Genomic DNA, 14520 nt, shown 5'->3' with positions numbered 1-14520 from the left:
AATATAATTGCCCGGTATGGCTCAAGCAAGCAAAATTAGTAAGTAGTTTATTATAAGGCACTCAGAATAAATTAATTTTTTTTAATTTGCCAGCTTTCAGGGAAAAAAAGGCACGGCTTAGGACCGTTCCGTGAAAACGGTCTGTATGGCAAAATCCTAGCCAAGTAAATAACAAAGGAACGTCTACAAAGACTTACCTCAGGACTACCTTGCCATATAATGACATCGATTACGAGTTCGTTTCTTTTTCCTTTCTCTGGTTACCCATTGCTAGAATATTTGAATATATTTTGAATATCTGATGGAGACACCGAAAACAAAGATTCAAATAACCTGCTCTTCTGCGCCTCAGCTGCACAAGCCTCTACCGTCTTTCTTAGGTTGTACCAATCGATTTCTTTCCTCTTATTTGCAATTAACATCGGCAGCGGACGAGGATCTTTGCCTTTATCTTTGAAACAGCCAATGTGTACAAAGGTCGGTGGTTTGACTTAAAAACAAAAAATATAATTCATTGTATAAGCATTAATTCTTTCCCAGAAGCTCTTTGGCAACCTATGAGACGCCTGCAATTATGAAAATGAGACATGATACCTCGCATCATAAAAGAGTTTCGAAGTTTAAAAATATTATGGATTCTCTGTCTGACTTCATTCCCGTGACAACGAATACACAAAGTTCAGGAAAAGTTCGAGAATATCAACAAATTCGCCGAAAGTAGAAACATACGCAAAGGGCGCGAAAAATGGTGGAAAAGCGCGCGTGTGCACATTTGGCGCGAAAATCGAAACAAAGGCATCTAGTATAGACAATTGAAATTGCTATTGCTAGTAGTATTGACCATTCTTCATTTGAACAGAAATCAAAATGAACATACTCTCTTATCTCTTACCTGTACCGGCAGTTGTTGGTGCTACTGTGGTTGGAGGACGAGTAGGTGGAGCAGTAGTGGTCGGTTTTCCTCCAGGTCCTCCACTGAGACCTGGGATTCGAGAAAATCTCAAATATTATCATTCAATGTATCATAAACCCAAAGCCTTTTAAAAGTGATATTTGACTCGCACTGGAGGAAATCGAAGCAACATACCCATATGAAAGCAAAAAAAACCTCACTTTCGACAATTGAATTTCACTATGCAACACCGAAAATTCCAAAAGGTTTCAGTGTTTGAAATGTTTCGTGCTACCATCGTCGGTATCTATCATTCGTACATGTGGTAGTTCAGCCCTGTATTCGGCTACAATGACTCACTTTAGTCACGAAAATGTATTTCGTCGACTTCAACATCATGATCAGATCCTCGTTGTCATCATTATCATTATGATGATCATCATTATTGTACTGCCATAATCAACAACATCTCTTTATCACTTACAGTCTTCTCTTTCCTCTTTCTCGTCATCTCTACACTTTGTTGGTATTCCTTTACAGTCATCAGCCTGTCTGATCTTCTTGAAGCCATCTGACTCATTTTTAACTCTCATTTCAACAAAACAATTGGTCTCGGCGTTGAAACTCTTTCGCGTCCAGTTTCCCCAAGAACAAATGATCTGATTACAGTTACCTGGGAATTGCAGATGAGTGCATCGAAAATAAATAGGCATACAAATAAATGAAAGCAGTAATTCCTTTTTCTGGCCTCTAAGTTCGTAAGAAAAGTGAAGAACTGACAAGCACTATTTGCTTCATCGAGTTCAGTTTATGATTACTTTAACCTTATCTTTCAGCTGGGCCCAGTTCTTTGAAGGCCGATTAGCTTTGACCCAGGATTAAATTTAATCCGGGTTTCTTTATTCCTGTGTTCAGAAGCCTTTTTTACATAATTTTTTGTATTCTTTTTAGAGCATCCAATAATCAAGTTTTAAACAAAAAGAATTATACAAGATCTAAAATCAGACCACACACCAACCCTGGGTCATCTAAACCCAGCTTTGAACAACCCGGCCCAGATTTCTCTTTGGACTGATCAAGACGAACCTGAAAGCTATACATATTTTGTGCCTCTGCACCCGCCTACCATCACATGGTGACTGACTACGGTTATTATCAACTGACGAGTTTAGAACACTTTTAATAATTTTTAAAAACTATTTTTTGGCTCATGACTTTTATCTTATTTCAGTTGTATGTCTACTTTTTAGTCAATAAGATTTAGTTTCTTTGATTGACACTGTCTCCACACTCTAGGAGTGAAGCGGAAACGGAAGGAGTTTTATCTTTTCACTCCCAAAATTTCATGAGTAATCGTCCTTATCGTCTGCTATACATTCCTACTAATGAGTTATTTCACATAATTTGGTACTAGGTCGACTAATAATCTCCTAAATGATTTTTTATTTACTTTCATTATATGTCTGTTTGATGTTGTATTAACATTATGAGAGAATCTGTCTTGGTCACGTTTGGGAGTTAACAAGATCTTTCACAATCGACTTACATTCGGTCCTGGCCTCCTCTCGAATGGCACGACACGATTCCAAACCATCACATGTTCCTCTTTCAATCCATTCAAGCGATTTGTTAAAGTCACGTTTTCGAATTTGTACAGCACATCCCACATCCGGAATCTTCTCTGACCAAGCACTCCACTCCTTCAGCACACAGTCTTCTCTAAAGGAACAATTACCTACAAGCACAGATTTGTTTTCAATTTGAATCGTCTGCTGGGACATGCAAGACAACAGTCACATGAAGAAAACCGTGAAATTGTAGCTTGGTTACAACGAAAACACAATGGTGGAAAGAGGATTGGAAATGCAAAAAAATGGCCTCTAGTAACAGGAAAAGATATTTCCGACTGAATTTTTCAAGAGGTACAAAACTTGAAACAAAATAACTTCTTTGACTGCGGTAGAGAACGGTGGAAAATAAGGCAAAAAAGAAAGTTTGCTTTTGAATGTCTATTCCATTCTGCCATTCTTCGACACTTTTTCCGAGTATTGAAATCTCTCTGTGGCACTCTTACTTTAAAAAAACAAGTTCCATTTTGTTATATTATTTTTTTTCAAATTGATGGTAACTCTATTCCGTTCACTAAAGAGCCTTTCAGATTTCAGGTCTCCCCCATACGTGAAGTAAAAGTGTCTCCTTAAAATTTTCGTGGATCGAATTGGAACTTAATATTGTATCAGGTTCACAATTCTTGCCCTTGTCACTTGTGTCGTTTCCTCATTTCTCATTCGTGTCATTTCTTCCTTAATTAAGAGAGAGCGCTTGAGCTGACCGAAATGACTCCCAGACACCGCCTTGAATTTGATTTACTCGAACCTCTCAACCCCAACAGCCGTTATATAAGTAACAAATTTAGGTCCTTACACCACGTCCTTGTCTCTGGTGGCACCTCGGGGCAGGTGGTCTGAAGTCCTTGACAGTTTTCTGCTTGGATCTTTTCGTGTTGGGTCGTGGTGACATCTTTTGTTCTTATTTGTTGCGCACATCCGTCCTTCGGTAGTTCACCTTTCCAAGGATTCCAATCGCTGATTTTGCAACTAACATATGCACATTTGCCTGATGCCAAAAGCAATAAAACATTACCACATTTAAACATAAACCACGGCACGGTAGAAAAGGAAAGAAAATCTAGCCTTGTGTTTTTGTCTTTGAAATGACACTCGTTTTCAACAAGTCTATCAATAAGATATCTATAGTAAATAATTTTGAATAATCATTTAGTCGATTAATTCGTTGATGGATAAATCAGTAAACTATTAGGATCAAGATAAAAATATTGTTTTTGATCATTTAATTTTCATAGTTATTGAAACCTATTCTCACGTTCACCTTGTCAACAGTGCGAGTACCAGATGGATTGTATCATTCCGGCGGAATGAAATTTATACATTTTAGATTCAAGTATCAAATAGGTGGCGTATATTATATTTTGACGACAGATACAATTCATCTGCTAAGTATACAAACTTTTTTTCACGAAAACTATAAACTTACAAATTGTTCTTGTTTCCTCTTTCGCGGCTGGACAAGAGGTGACAAGTCCATCACAAGTCTCTCCAAAACTGAACTTTTCTTTAGCAATGTACTCCCTTATTCGTTTCTCCTTCCCACACTGCTCTGGGGCCAAGGCAGGACTGCTCCAATCAGACCACTCACCGAGATCACATTCCACGTATTTGCATTTACCTAATATTAGTCATACGACCGGAAATTTATTTAGTGGTAAAAATCACGAAATTTGTTCCCAATGTAGGTTTTTAGCTTAAAATTCTTAGGTAATTTTAGGGATTGAAAGGTAGGAATTGGAAAGCTTAAATTTTCAAGCTGGTGGTATTCCCCAGTTACAAATTAAGTGACGATTGCAACACTTACATCGTATCACACCTCTACCCCTGCCTCGCACACCCCTCCGCCTGTGTACCACGCATGTTCATTTGAAACTTTTCTGGCATGTATTCATTCTTTCATTTCTTCATTTATTTACCCTGCATAATTTTAATCAAATCTATTTTCATGTTACTTACAAAAATTCCTGCTTTCCTTCGGTTTCGTCACACAAGACGTTAATAAGCCACTGCAATCTTCCTGCAGCGAGTGTTTCAAAGGATGAACATAATCTCGCGTCCTCGTCTGTAATTCACACCCTTCCTCTGTTATCGGGTTTTCCCATTCACCCCAAGGTTTGAGATCACAGGAGTCTCTGTATCGGCATTTGCCTTTAAAAATTGATCACCAAGTAAGCTTTGATTCAAAATTAAACGATGGAAACAACGGGGAAAAGGAATTCAGGCCCCGATGAAACATATCCCAGACTTCCTAATTGGACACTGCTACCTCTTGAGTTATCTTACCTCGCTAGCAGCATGAGGAATTTTAACTTTGTTCGACTCTTATATCTTATTTCTATTTGAAAAACAGGTTGTCGCGATGGTGGATTAAGTCCATGAACCAAAGAAAAGTTCCCCGGCATGTTGCAGTATAATCCATGGCTATTGTACATTAAGGTATCTTCTAAGATGACCTTTACTTATTATACGCTCATAAAAACAATTGTATTGCACCAGTTATTTTTTCTTTTTTAAATGTTTCATTTATTCACCATCCTATTGAATATAGTCTTATTGTGCGATTTATTTCGAAAGGAGGAGGTAATATGCCCACGTATGACTCACTTAAGTAACGCCCTTGCGCATTAAAACAACATGACATGGTTCCAAGTTTTTACCGAGATGAAGATAATATTATCTCTTGCTGAGATGAATAATTTCTTTTAAACGGCGTGGCTTACTTTGTCAATGATCATACGTAAACTTACATTGCGTTCTTTTATCGACGATGTCGTCTGGGCAAGTTTGTGGCAGGGGTGGACACTTGTCAGCATGCATCTGATATTGAAAAGTTAGGGCATATGTCTTCCTCCTCGTCTGTTGCTGACCGCATTGACCTTCTTGGAGCTCCTTTGGTTCCCACTCTGACCAATCACCGAGAGAGCAGGTGGCATATTTACAGCTACCTGTTTTATAATAAATGAATAAAATATTATAAGTCCATTTTCATCCAAGATCTGGGAATTTTGGCTTGTTTGTTGGTCTGTTTGTAGTTTAAACTGACTGTTTGTCAAAACCGCACTAAAACTTTTGGCTACTTACAATTTTTACGGGTTTCTTCAAGAGCCTGTGGGCACTTTTGAGGAAGATTGGCTGGACATTCGTTGACGTGTTGTTCATAAACAATTGACTTGGTAAATCCCCTTGTTCGCTTCTGCTGGCCACAAGTTCCCTCCGCGACAGAGCCTTTCCACTCGCCCCAGTCTTCCAACGCACAATCCGCTTTGGGACAGCTGCCTGCAAAATTTATGAGGCCACAAACTCAGTTTGTTGTGTAATCCATATTGTGTAAATCGAACAGGGAAATTGAGTGCAACTGATAATTCTGATAAATTACTAGCTCAGACGACAACCCTTATCAATGGTGGCTATCAGTTCGACATAGCTTAAAAGTATGTTCCGACTTCTTCGTCAAGTGCCATTTTCTTTAAAAATTTTCGGGGAATAATACCCTTTTTAGATAGATAAATGAGGCTAAAATGCTAATGTCTTTTAAAGCTGCGAAGTGTTTATTTGTAGGACAGTGAAGTGCCAGGCCAGGTGATTAGTTAGCCATCTACCGACCATCAAAATGGAAATAGATGAGTTACTTCAAGCACTTACACATCTTTCGATAGTCTGTCTCTGGAAGAGGACACTCAGTTGGAACGGAATTACATGAACCAGTCTGTTGCTCCAAAGACCAGGTCAAAGTGTATGGTCTGATTCTATTCTGCATCCCACAGCTTCCCTCTGTTATGTTCCCAGTCCACTCCTCCCAAGATCCATGCTGGCAATTAGCTTTTCGACATACACCTGGTTTAAAACAGGCCAAAATAACAAAGTCGAACATCCCAGTAGAGTCTAACGGCAACGATTGTTGCTAAACATCATGATCTTTTCAATAAAACAAGAAGGTAGCGAAAGCCTTTTCCCTGGCCTTTTGAACAAAGAAACAAACACAAAAAGCTAAAATCGTTCACATCATTTGATCACTAGTTTACTGCAAGGTTTAAGTCGAAAAAATAAAGATGAAATGAGTTAGTGGCTGTTTTTTTTCTACGTGCATGAAGCTGAGCCAGGCAAAAGTATATATACTTGCCGTAACACTCCCTAAAAGTTATCATTCCCCCTCCAAAAAAGATTATTCATTTCTTGCCCTCTGACAGTCATCCAACCTTTTTGGGAAGACACTATGTTCAGTATGGTTTAGTATGGTTAGAAAACCTACAATATTTGAAACGGTAAAACTGTAAAGCTTTCAATAAAGAAATATATTAATCTTAAAGGGAGATACCAATCCCAAATGAACTACGATTCTAGAGCCGTAGAGAGAGGGGTGGAAGAGGGACTTATCAGCTTACCAGCATAGGGGCTTATCTCAAAATTCTGGACGCAGGGATCTCTCGAGGGGGATGTCATATCAGAGAGGAGCTTTTATAGAGATGAAAGTTAACCGGATCGTGACTTAAAGAAATACAAACTTTTATTTCACGAGTGTTGGTAAAAAAGGAAGACAATTCCAGATTTTCCTGTAAAAAAAAGATGGTGTATTTCAAAAACTGGTAGTTTTAACTTACATTGCCGTCGCCTCTGAACTGGTGGAGCAGGACACCCAATGTTGAGTCCACCACAGCTGAAGCGTCGATATTGAGTTTGAAGTGGATGGTTGTATGGTTTCGATCTTATCTGCGGGTAACATCCAGGTTGCTGAGCATTTACCACTCCTCGCCAGGTTCCCCACTCACCAAAAGTACAGTCTTCTCGGTAAGTGCACGGCACTGTGAAGTGAAGAATTCAGTGCATGAGTTCTAACTTTCTACCAGAATGAGGGAGGTGGGGGATTCATTTAAGTCGTCTGGGTAACGCCACTGCGTTTATGAAACCATGGCTCTCTTTTAGAAAAATCTGCTCAGTCGGTGACCCGGTTTTAGCTATATACTTTGTAGGTTGTAAAATAAAACAACATGGAATTCAGAATACTATGTATACAGGAAGAGAACTCTCCACCAATTTCCCTCCTATGTCAAGATGTCCGGTCCGAAAAGAGCCCAGTTTAACGTTCAGAATTTTAAATTGTTTTTCCCTGTCGAGGACCTAAGAGCACTAAATCCATAGTCTTTCTAATCACTCGGGCAAATTAGGCAATTGGCTTCCCAACCCATCCCCTGCCAAACTAGAACCCCTATATGAAAATTGTGCACCTGAAATAAAATTTATCTGTAAGATATTGACTAAACGACAAACACAAACCTTTGCAGTTTTTTCCAAATTTATGGCAAGTGTAAGTGTAATAATATTCATACTGAAAAAAAAAAGAAAGAGAAACGTGCATTTCACGAAATTAACACTTATTCATAACTGACCTTTAGTATCTTCATGAGTGCGTAATTATTGAGGCATGGCATCACAACGTTTTCAGTTCATATCACGGTCATCACAGATGGAACGTTTCCCGAAAAACTTTGGAACTGGTTCGGTGCAAGTTTTCACATTAATTACACAATGTTTCGTTCACAAACCTATGTTAGAAAGTCTCATCTTTAGAGAGTTATCGTGATAATATAAGACATACCCCCTTTTTTGAGGCTCCGAATACTTCTTCAACCTCCTCAAAATCACATCCCTCATGATAACATTCGTGATAAATGCCTCTTGGCACACGCGACTTAACTACCATGAAGCTGTTAGCATCTTCTGGGCTGATCTGCACATCATCTGTAAAATAGAGTGAGCGTGATTTAATGCAATCTTATAATTTACTTTAATTCCTGGCTTCTCACTCTTTCACCCGTGCCCGAATCTTTTTCAGCCTTTTAGCCTTAAAAAGAACGCCCCATCTTAGTTAACCTCGTTACGACATTGAAAGAACCAAATGGTACATAAGATTGGGAGGTATCTGTACTAAGCCTTAGAAGGTCAACGAGATTGGATGATAACGGTTATTAGCCCATCTCGTTGACGTTCAGGTTCCCATCAGAAATTGTAGCATTTTCTGTCTCCTGTATTTGCACAGTTGCACTTGCATGTGAGTTTGTCACGTTGTCGATAGCGGATCATCAATCAAGAATTTTTCGTCATACCAACACAACAGTGGACAAGACGACGACTAACGACGATTGTAACTGCGATCATATCTTTTATGGATGGATTTGCAATGATCCTGGCACTCGGAAACGTCAGCTTTTACACTCGTGGCCAATTTACGTTATTAATTCAGTTTATAATATTTCGAGTTCGAGGACTCCAGAGTGAACACTGCTAAGGAGAAATGCAAGCGTCGAAAGGAGTGGGCCAATCAAGAAACGTCCTGCAGCGATCAGACCCTCCCCTGTCCCACCTGCTCCAGAATATGTAAATCCAGAATTGGACTTATCAGTCATCAGATGACACGCCGCCCATAATGAGGACTTCCTTCCCACTGCATGGTCTTCGGACTACGAAGAGTTTGCCATCAATACTTAATTACCCTGTTATGTTTTCCCACCGACGCAGCACTGCAGTTTCTATAGAAGTAGAAAGTCATTGCGATCAGATTCCCATACGAGAACTGAAGGTGGACCTTCGAAAAACTTTACCTCGCTCCCAACTTGTGAACTTCGAACTTTGTCTCTTAGAACAACGCTCAAAACTACGCTCAAGCTGAGATAATTAAGCTCAGTCATCAACGTTCAAAATGAATTTTCTAATTGCATCATGAAAATGCTGCTAATTGGTAAAGAGAAAATGCTCCAGTAAGCTACACGACGTTGTTTATCGATTGAACCATTTTAGTAAACTTCTAGTCATAATCCACCTCCATAAATGTTGTTGAAAAAAAATCTTAATTTTATATAAGCTGTTCAAACTATCTATGGTCGGAGAGTTTCACTGATTTGAAAGAAACTACCAAGTAGGTGTGATATTAAACAATTGCATCCTGAAAACGGTCTTATTTGCACTATCGGCAACGTGGCCTTTCCTAGTTAAGGTTAATTTGCATCCTAATTTTTTTCGGGATGTATTTCACTGAGGTGTCGAACATGTTGGGAACTATGCAGGTCTGCAGCCATCTTATCATTTATATCGAAGGCGTAGCCGTCGAGATTCTTTAGTAAAAACTTTTTTATTAGATTCTTTCTCGTTTCCTGATATAATCGTTGCCTTAATTTAAAAGTTACTAAAATCTCGATCTAAGTTAAGTTCAGTTAAGTACGACACAGCAAACGAAAAACTGCTTTTGGGGATGGGAAACCACTAGAACTTGGAAGGGCCTCAGGCCTAATCTCAAACTCAGTTTAATCCGTCCTATTCGACCGAATTACTGGTGAATGTATGGACTGCTTTACATTCAATTTCCATATAATCTGCCCCGATGCATGGGCATTCTCGGGATCGTTTGGGGTGATCTGGACGATTGTAAGAAACCTTGGCTTTGTCAGAAAAACTATTTGGACAATGTGAGTCTTTAAAATGACAGAAATCAAACCCTTCATAAATTGAGTGTCATTTCAGTATTTTTACAAGGTGCGTATTCTTTTTTGACCAGTATTGTGAGTTCGAAGTGGGAACTGGCTCAGTGTACAAAGTGTGGTTTATAATCAAAAGGAAATGTTGACTCCCTACTTCATTTAGCAATTGTTTCATTCCTACAATGGCTGGAATGGGTGACAATGGCGTCTCGACGAAAAATACTGGCGTGAACGGCTGTTTCCACACAGAAGGGCTACTGTTTACCTTTAGCTAAGCCTGATCTTTGTACTCTTGTCTTTTTAGCTTAAGTTGTGCGTAATTGCGTTTGGTTGCAAAGAAAGAAAAGGTCGAGGTGTTAGTCGACAGTAGGTCGGAATCGCAGAGTACAGTAAGTCATCTTTAGAAAGGATTCATGAAGGCAACAACAAAAATCTTCCCTTCACAAAAATGAATATTTAAATTTTCACCTCATTGCTGAAATACTTGACAGTCTCAAAAAACAACTGCCTATATTTAGTTTTCAGAGTTATTTATACAAATATCCCACAGAAACAAGCGCAAAGGAGAAAATGTTCCTCCAAAGAAAACGTTCCGCAAGGCTTATTTCTTGCTCGTAAATAATTCTCTTGCGTGCATAGCAGATCTGTGAAATGTAATTGGGTCATCTGAGACCTAAAGAATAAGGAATTTATAATTTGAAAATAAGAACAGTTCTTTCAAGTAATTTTTTTATCCGCATGAATACCGGTAAGAGCTGGTTTGCCTTTAGATAGGAAAATTTGTCTGTGGAAAGCTTTGGGAAGTCTTAATTCATATTTATGTTTCATTTTTTGCATTTTTAAGTTCAGGCTTCAGTCAATTCGAGAGAAAAGCCGGCACCACCTCATATGCAATTGAGAGCCTTCAAGCGAAGTCGAATGGTGAAGGGAAACAAAAAAAAAAACGTTTTCTGATGAGAGCAATCAATTCATCAAAGTAACAGTTATTGTTAAGATTAGGACATTGTTTACCTTTTCCAAAGGCGCTCAGCATAAAAATATTCAAAAGTAGAAAAGTAAGTTTCTCCATGATTCTTCACAACCTTCTCTGCTCTCAGCTACGCTTTGATAAAATGCAGTCGACCGGGAAAGTTCACAGAATACATATTGCTCAGTAAAAATATTTATTTAGCTGCCAAATCTTTTCCATGTAAGCAAGCCACTAAGAAACTATTCTTTTGTATTTAAACGAGTTCTACGGTTTTTGTTTAAAAACTTAGAAACTGATTGCGCCATGAATTGGAAGCAACTCTATAAAAACTGCTTATTATGAACGTATTTGATGCTGGTATGGGTAATTTATCCACAATGATATCACTTATGCAAGAATGGTATCTTTCAAATAGGGATTATGGGGATTACAGATCAGTTAACGATTGGCAAATAGCTAGAAAAAGTAATTTCTTCACCGTGCGACACGTTTTAAACGTATCTCAGCCTGTTCAGTGCTTAACAACACCAAGTAACTGCTATTATACGATTTACTGTTCTCAATAATGATAGCGCTAAAAGTTGCACAACGTAAGTTGGGTTTTTCATTCAGTCTTTTAAACTAACCTTTGGAAGGCGAACGTGACGTCACGGTTGCTATCAGAATAGTGGTTAAAACGCTGCTGGTCAAAATCTTCATAGCAGTTTTAGAGGAAACTAACCACATCACTCTACTTAAGGAAAAAAACAACAATAGCAATTAGAAAAGTTCAAACCAAAACTTGAGCGTCAGAATATATTCCTCACCGCTGACTGCGATAAATTGCGGTGGTTAGAAACAGTCAGAATCTAAGAGGAACAATGACTATGATTACCGTCTGTATGCGCGGGTTAAGGGGTGATTATGGAGAATCTTTAATCCTCGGAAGAATAAGGAAAGCTACCTTGAATTGGGAAATCGAAGATGGTATAAAATATTTCAGTAAACGCGGCAATCTGTAAATTAACAGGAATTGAAGGAAAAATTGCTGTTCATTACAGCAAATTAACGAGAAAGAAATGAATTAATTTGAAATGAGCGAAAATAACGCGGCCTCACTGAGCAACATTATTTGTTAAGAAAACAGGAAAAGTTATAACTTAACACATGGGGAGAAAAATTTGCAACGGATAGAGTGTTGGCAGAATTAGATAGGTGAAGAAGTAATGCACTTTAAACGTTCTTCGTATGCTTTAATTTATCGAAAGTAAAGTATGCGACGTAAGAGATATGTAGCCGTGGAAAAAGTTGGAATTGTATCAAGAAATTGGGGAGAAGAAAGTGCAATCAAGGTCGTGGAAATGAGCGAGCTATTTAATTAGTGATGCGGATATTAAAGCTGGCTAATTGAAAACTTTTTTTTCTCAATTTTCACGTTCATTTCTCTTAATAAGGTAACTTGCGACAAAATTTATGATCCTTCCAAAAAGTTTAGGGTTACTCCTGTGGAGTCATTAAAAATCACTTAATTTTCGCGATTTTGACAGTAGTAATGTGTTTTCTTTTGTAGTTTTGTCTCTGGAAATGACACCCGCCACTCGGCAAGCGGGAACGAAAAGTCGTCCTGAAGATAATGAAAAGCGACCTCGCGAAAATTATCGAGCAATTTACTATCAGTGCCGCGGATATTAAAGCTAATATTATTGAAACGTAAATCAAGGAATTTACGTACATTTCCTTGCGATAAGGAGGCTGTTGAAAAATGATTGTCGATTCAAAAATTTCGCAGTTATTGTCATAAAAAAATTATTTTTTTGTACAATTTATACATCGAAAAACACCACTCGGCTAACTGGAACAAACTTTTCACGAGATCGATATCAGACCTCCCCCATCCCAAGAAGGGGAGGGGGGAGGCACTCCTCAGTGCCGCCCGTTTCTCCAATCCCGACCCAATTTCAAACCAAAAGACCCCTGCCATCTCCAATACTCTTTTCAAGACCAGACTTTTAAATTCTATTTCCTTTCTCAGACGTGCCGGCGTCTAGAAACTGGTAAAATCCGCTCACAATGTCAGCTTGAATTATATAATTTTGTTACTTTTCGATTCCTTCTCCAAGATCGGGCAGATTCCTCTCGAGTCGAAGAGGCAAATAGGGGCATACGCTCTCGTGCTTCCATTCGGAAAACCAAACCTGGTCGACGACAATAAGTTAAGTTGGGTTTTTGATTGTTTTTGGATCAAAAACTATACTTTTTTAGCTGTCGAAAAGCATGGATGCTGTTTGCAAAAAGTTATAAAAGTAAATAGTGATTACAGGCAGAAGACAGTTTTCTTTGAATTGTTTACATTGGTCAAGTCCTTTATTTTGGGTGACTTCTCTTCGGGGAATTCAAATATCTTTACATATGTTCTCCTTTGTTTCACATTATCGCTTTACCTTTAGAATGTACAATGTGCACAATGCAACGGGAACGAAAGGCGCTTTAATTAAATGAATGAATTCAAACCAGCACTTGGAAGTTCCCGAACGAGAAGAGAAGAGCTATGTCAAAATTTTCAACCTGATATTAGAAAAAGCGAGCTTGAATCAAGATAAAACATCTTAGGAACTTGAAAATGGAATGTATAATCGAACAAGTGAATCGAATCATGACCGAGAATAGGGTGTTGTGTTTAAATGAATGTCAGCAGGGGAAATAACCTCATCAACAGGACAAATGCAATTATTCTAGGAATACATGTTCAGTTCCAATTATGAGTGTAACTAAGGCGATGAACAGGCGTACAAACTACGCAGACAGTTACGCCCCACTGAGACCTTCTAATAACTATCAACCGTCAAAGGCCCAAGAATTCAATCTTCAACCTGCAAAAGCCCAAAACTGAACCTTCAACCGTCAAATTCAGAAAAAAAATAATCAGTCAACCCTCAAAGCTACCCCCCATTGCCAGCCTGATTTATCTATACTTCATCCTTTTCAATTCAGGTAAGGGTACTCATCAAAAAATTCCCTTCTTACTCATCAAGGATCGCGTTTGAATCCCCTGGCATCACCATTATATTGGTCTCTGGTGATTCTCCAGGTAGAGAGGGATTCCCTTTTTTATGTGCCTGTCTCACCAAATAATAATGCATCGATGAACCTGTGCTCTTGCAAATGGTCGGCAACGCCCTTAGTATCTAGTTTTAGCTGCTCTCAAGTTATTGATCTAAATCATAAACAGTACTTTTGCTGTGATGAATAATTGTTCAGTCTGGAAGAAACTTTACTTGAGGCACTGACAGAAAGTATGTACAAGTATTTGTACTCAGTGGAAAAATCTTTACTTCAAATTATACCGCAACATTCTCTATGCGGCGTTGGAGGCGAAATACATAGTATCATTAAAAGAACTGTTTTTTTAGTACGCACGATCCCCTTCTCTAAAATTGTATATCATGCTTATGCTAAGTAAGTAAGGACCTACCTTATTGCCTTCATTACGAGAATACGGGAACAAGCTTTAGCTGGTAACTTCCTCCACTCAATAAACTTTGATGAGACGTTGGCGACAGCTTTGTACTCACTTTACTGATG

General features: G+C 38.5%; 1 protein-coding gene across 3 annotated transcripts in view; it reads right to left on the bottom strand.

Moving 5' to 3' along the window:
• Positions 1–14520, bottom strand: part of LOC113686831 (uncharacterized) — an 18002-nt gene extending 3482 nt beyond the window's left edge. The window contains exons 1-15 of one of the 3 annotated variants that reach the window (XM_089189795.1): positions 14411–14520; positions 11586–11689; positions 8114–8256; positions 7792–7843; positions 7119–7319; positions 6163–6354; positions 5602–5796; positions 5268–5465; positions 4477–4668; positions 3947–4138; positions 3317–3508; positions 2439–2627; positions 1377–1565; positions 893–982; positions 334–490 (exon numbers count right to left, since the gene is read on the bottom strand). In XM_089189795.1, the coding sequence (XP_089045921.1) occupies positions 334–490; positions 893–982; positions 1377–1565; positions 2439–2627; positions 3317–3508; positions 3947–4138; positions 4477–4668; positions 5268–5465; positions 5602–5796; positions 6163–6354; positions 7119–7319; positions 7792–7843; positions 8114–8256; positions 11586–11689; positions 14411–14424 (2300 nt within the window). In that variant the 5' untranslated portion in view covers positions 14425–14520. Of the gene's footprint in view, positions 1–333; positions 491–892; positions 983–1376; positions 1566–2438; positions 2628–3316; positions 3509–3946; positions 4139–4476; positions 4669–5267; positions 5466–5601; positions 5797–6162; positions 6355–7118; positions 7320–7791; positions 7844–8113; positions 8257–11000; positions 11130–11585; positions 11690–11765; positions 11925–14410 lie in introns of those variants that run through there. The other 2 variants (XM_089189796.1, XM_027204507.2) reach the window with 2 other exon arrangements.

The sequence above is a fragment of the Pocillopora damicornis genome, chromosome 12 (genome assembly GCF_964200805.1).
Source record: "Pocillopora damicornis chromosome 12, jaPocDami1.2, whole genome shotgun sequence".
Taxonomy (NCBI): domain Eukaryota; kingdom Metazoa; phylum Cnidaria; class Anthozoa; order Scleractinia; family Pocilloporidae; genus Pocillopora; species Pocillopora damicornis.
This window is presented reverse-complemented; position numbering and strand designations above follow the sequence as displayed.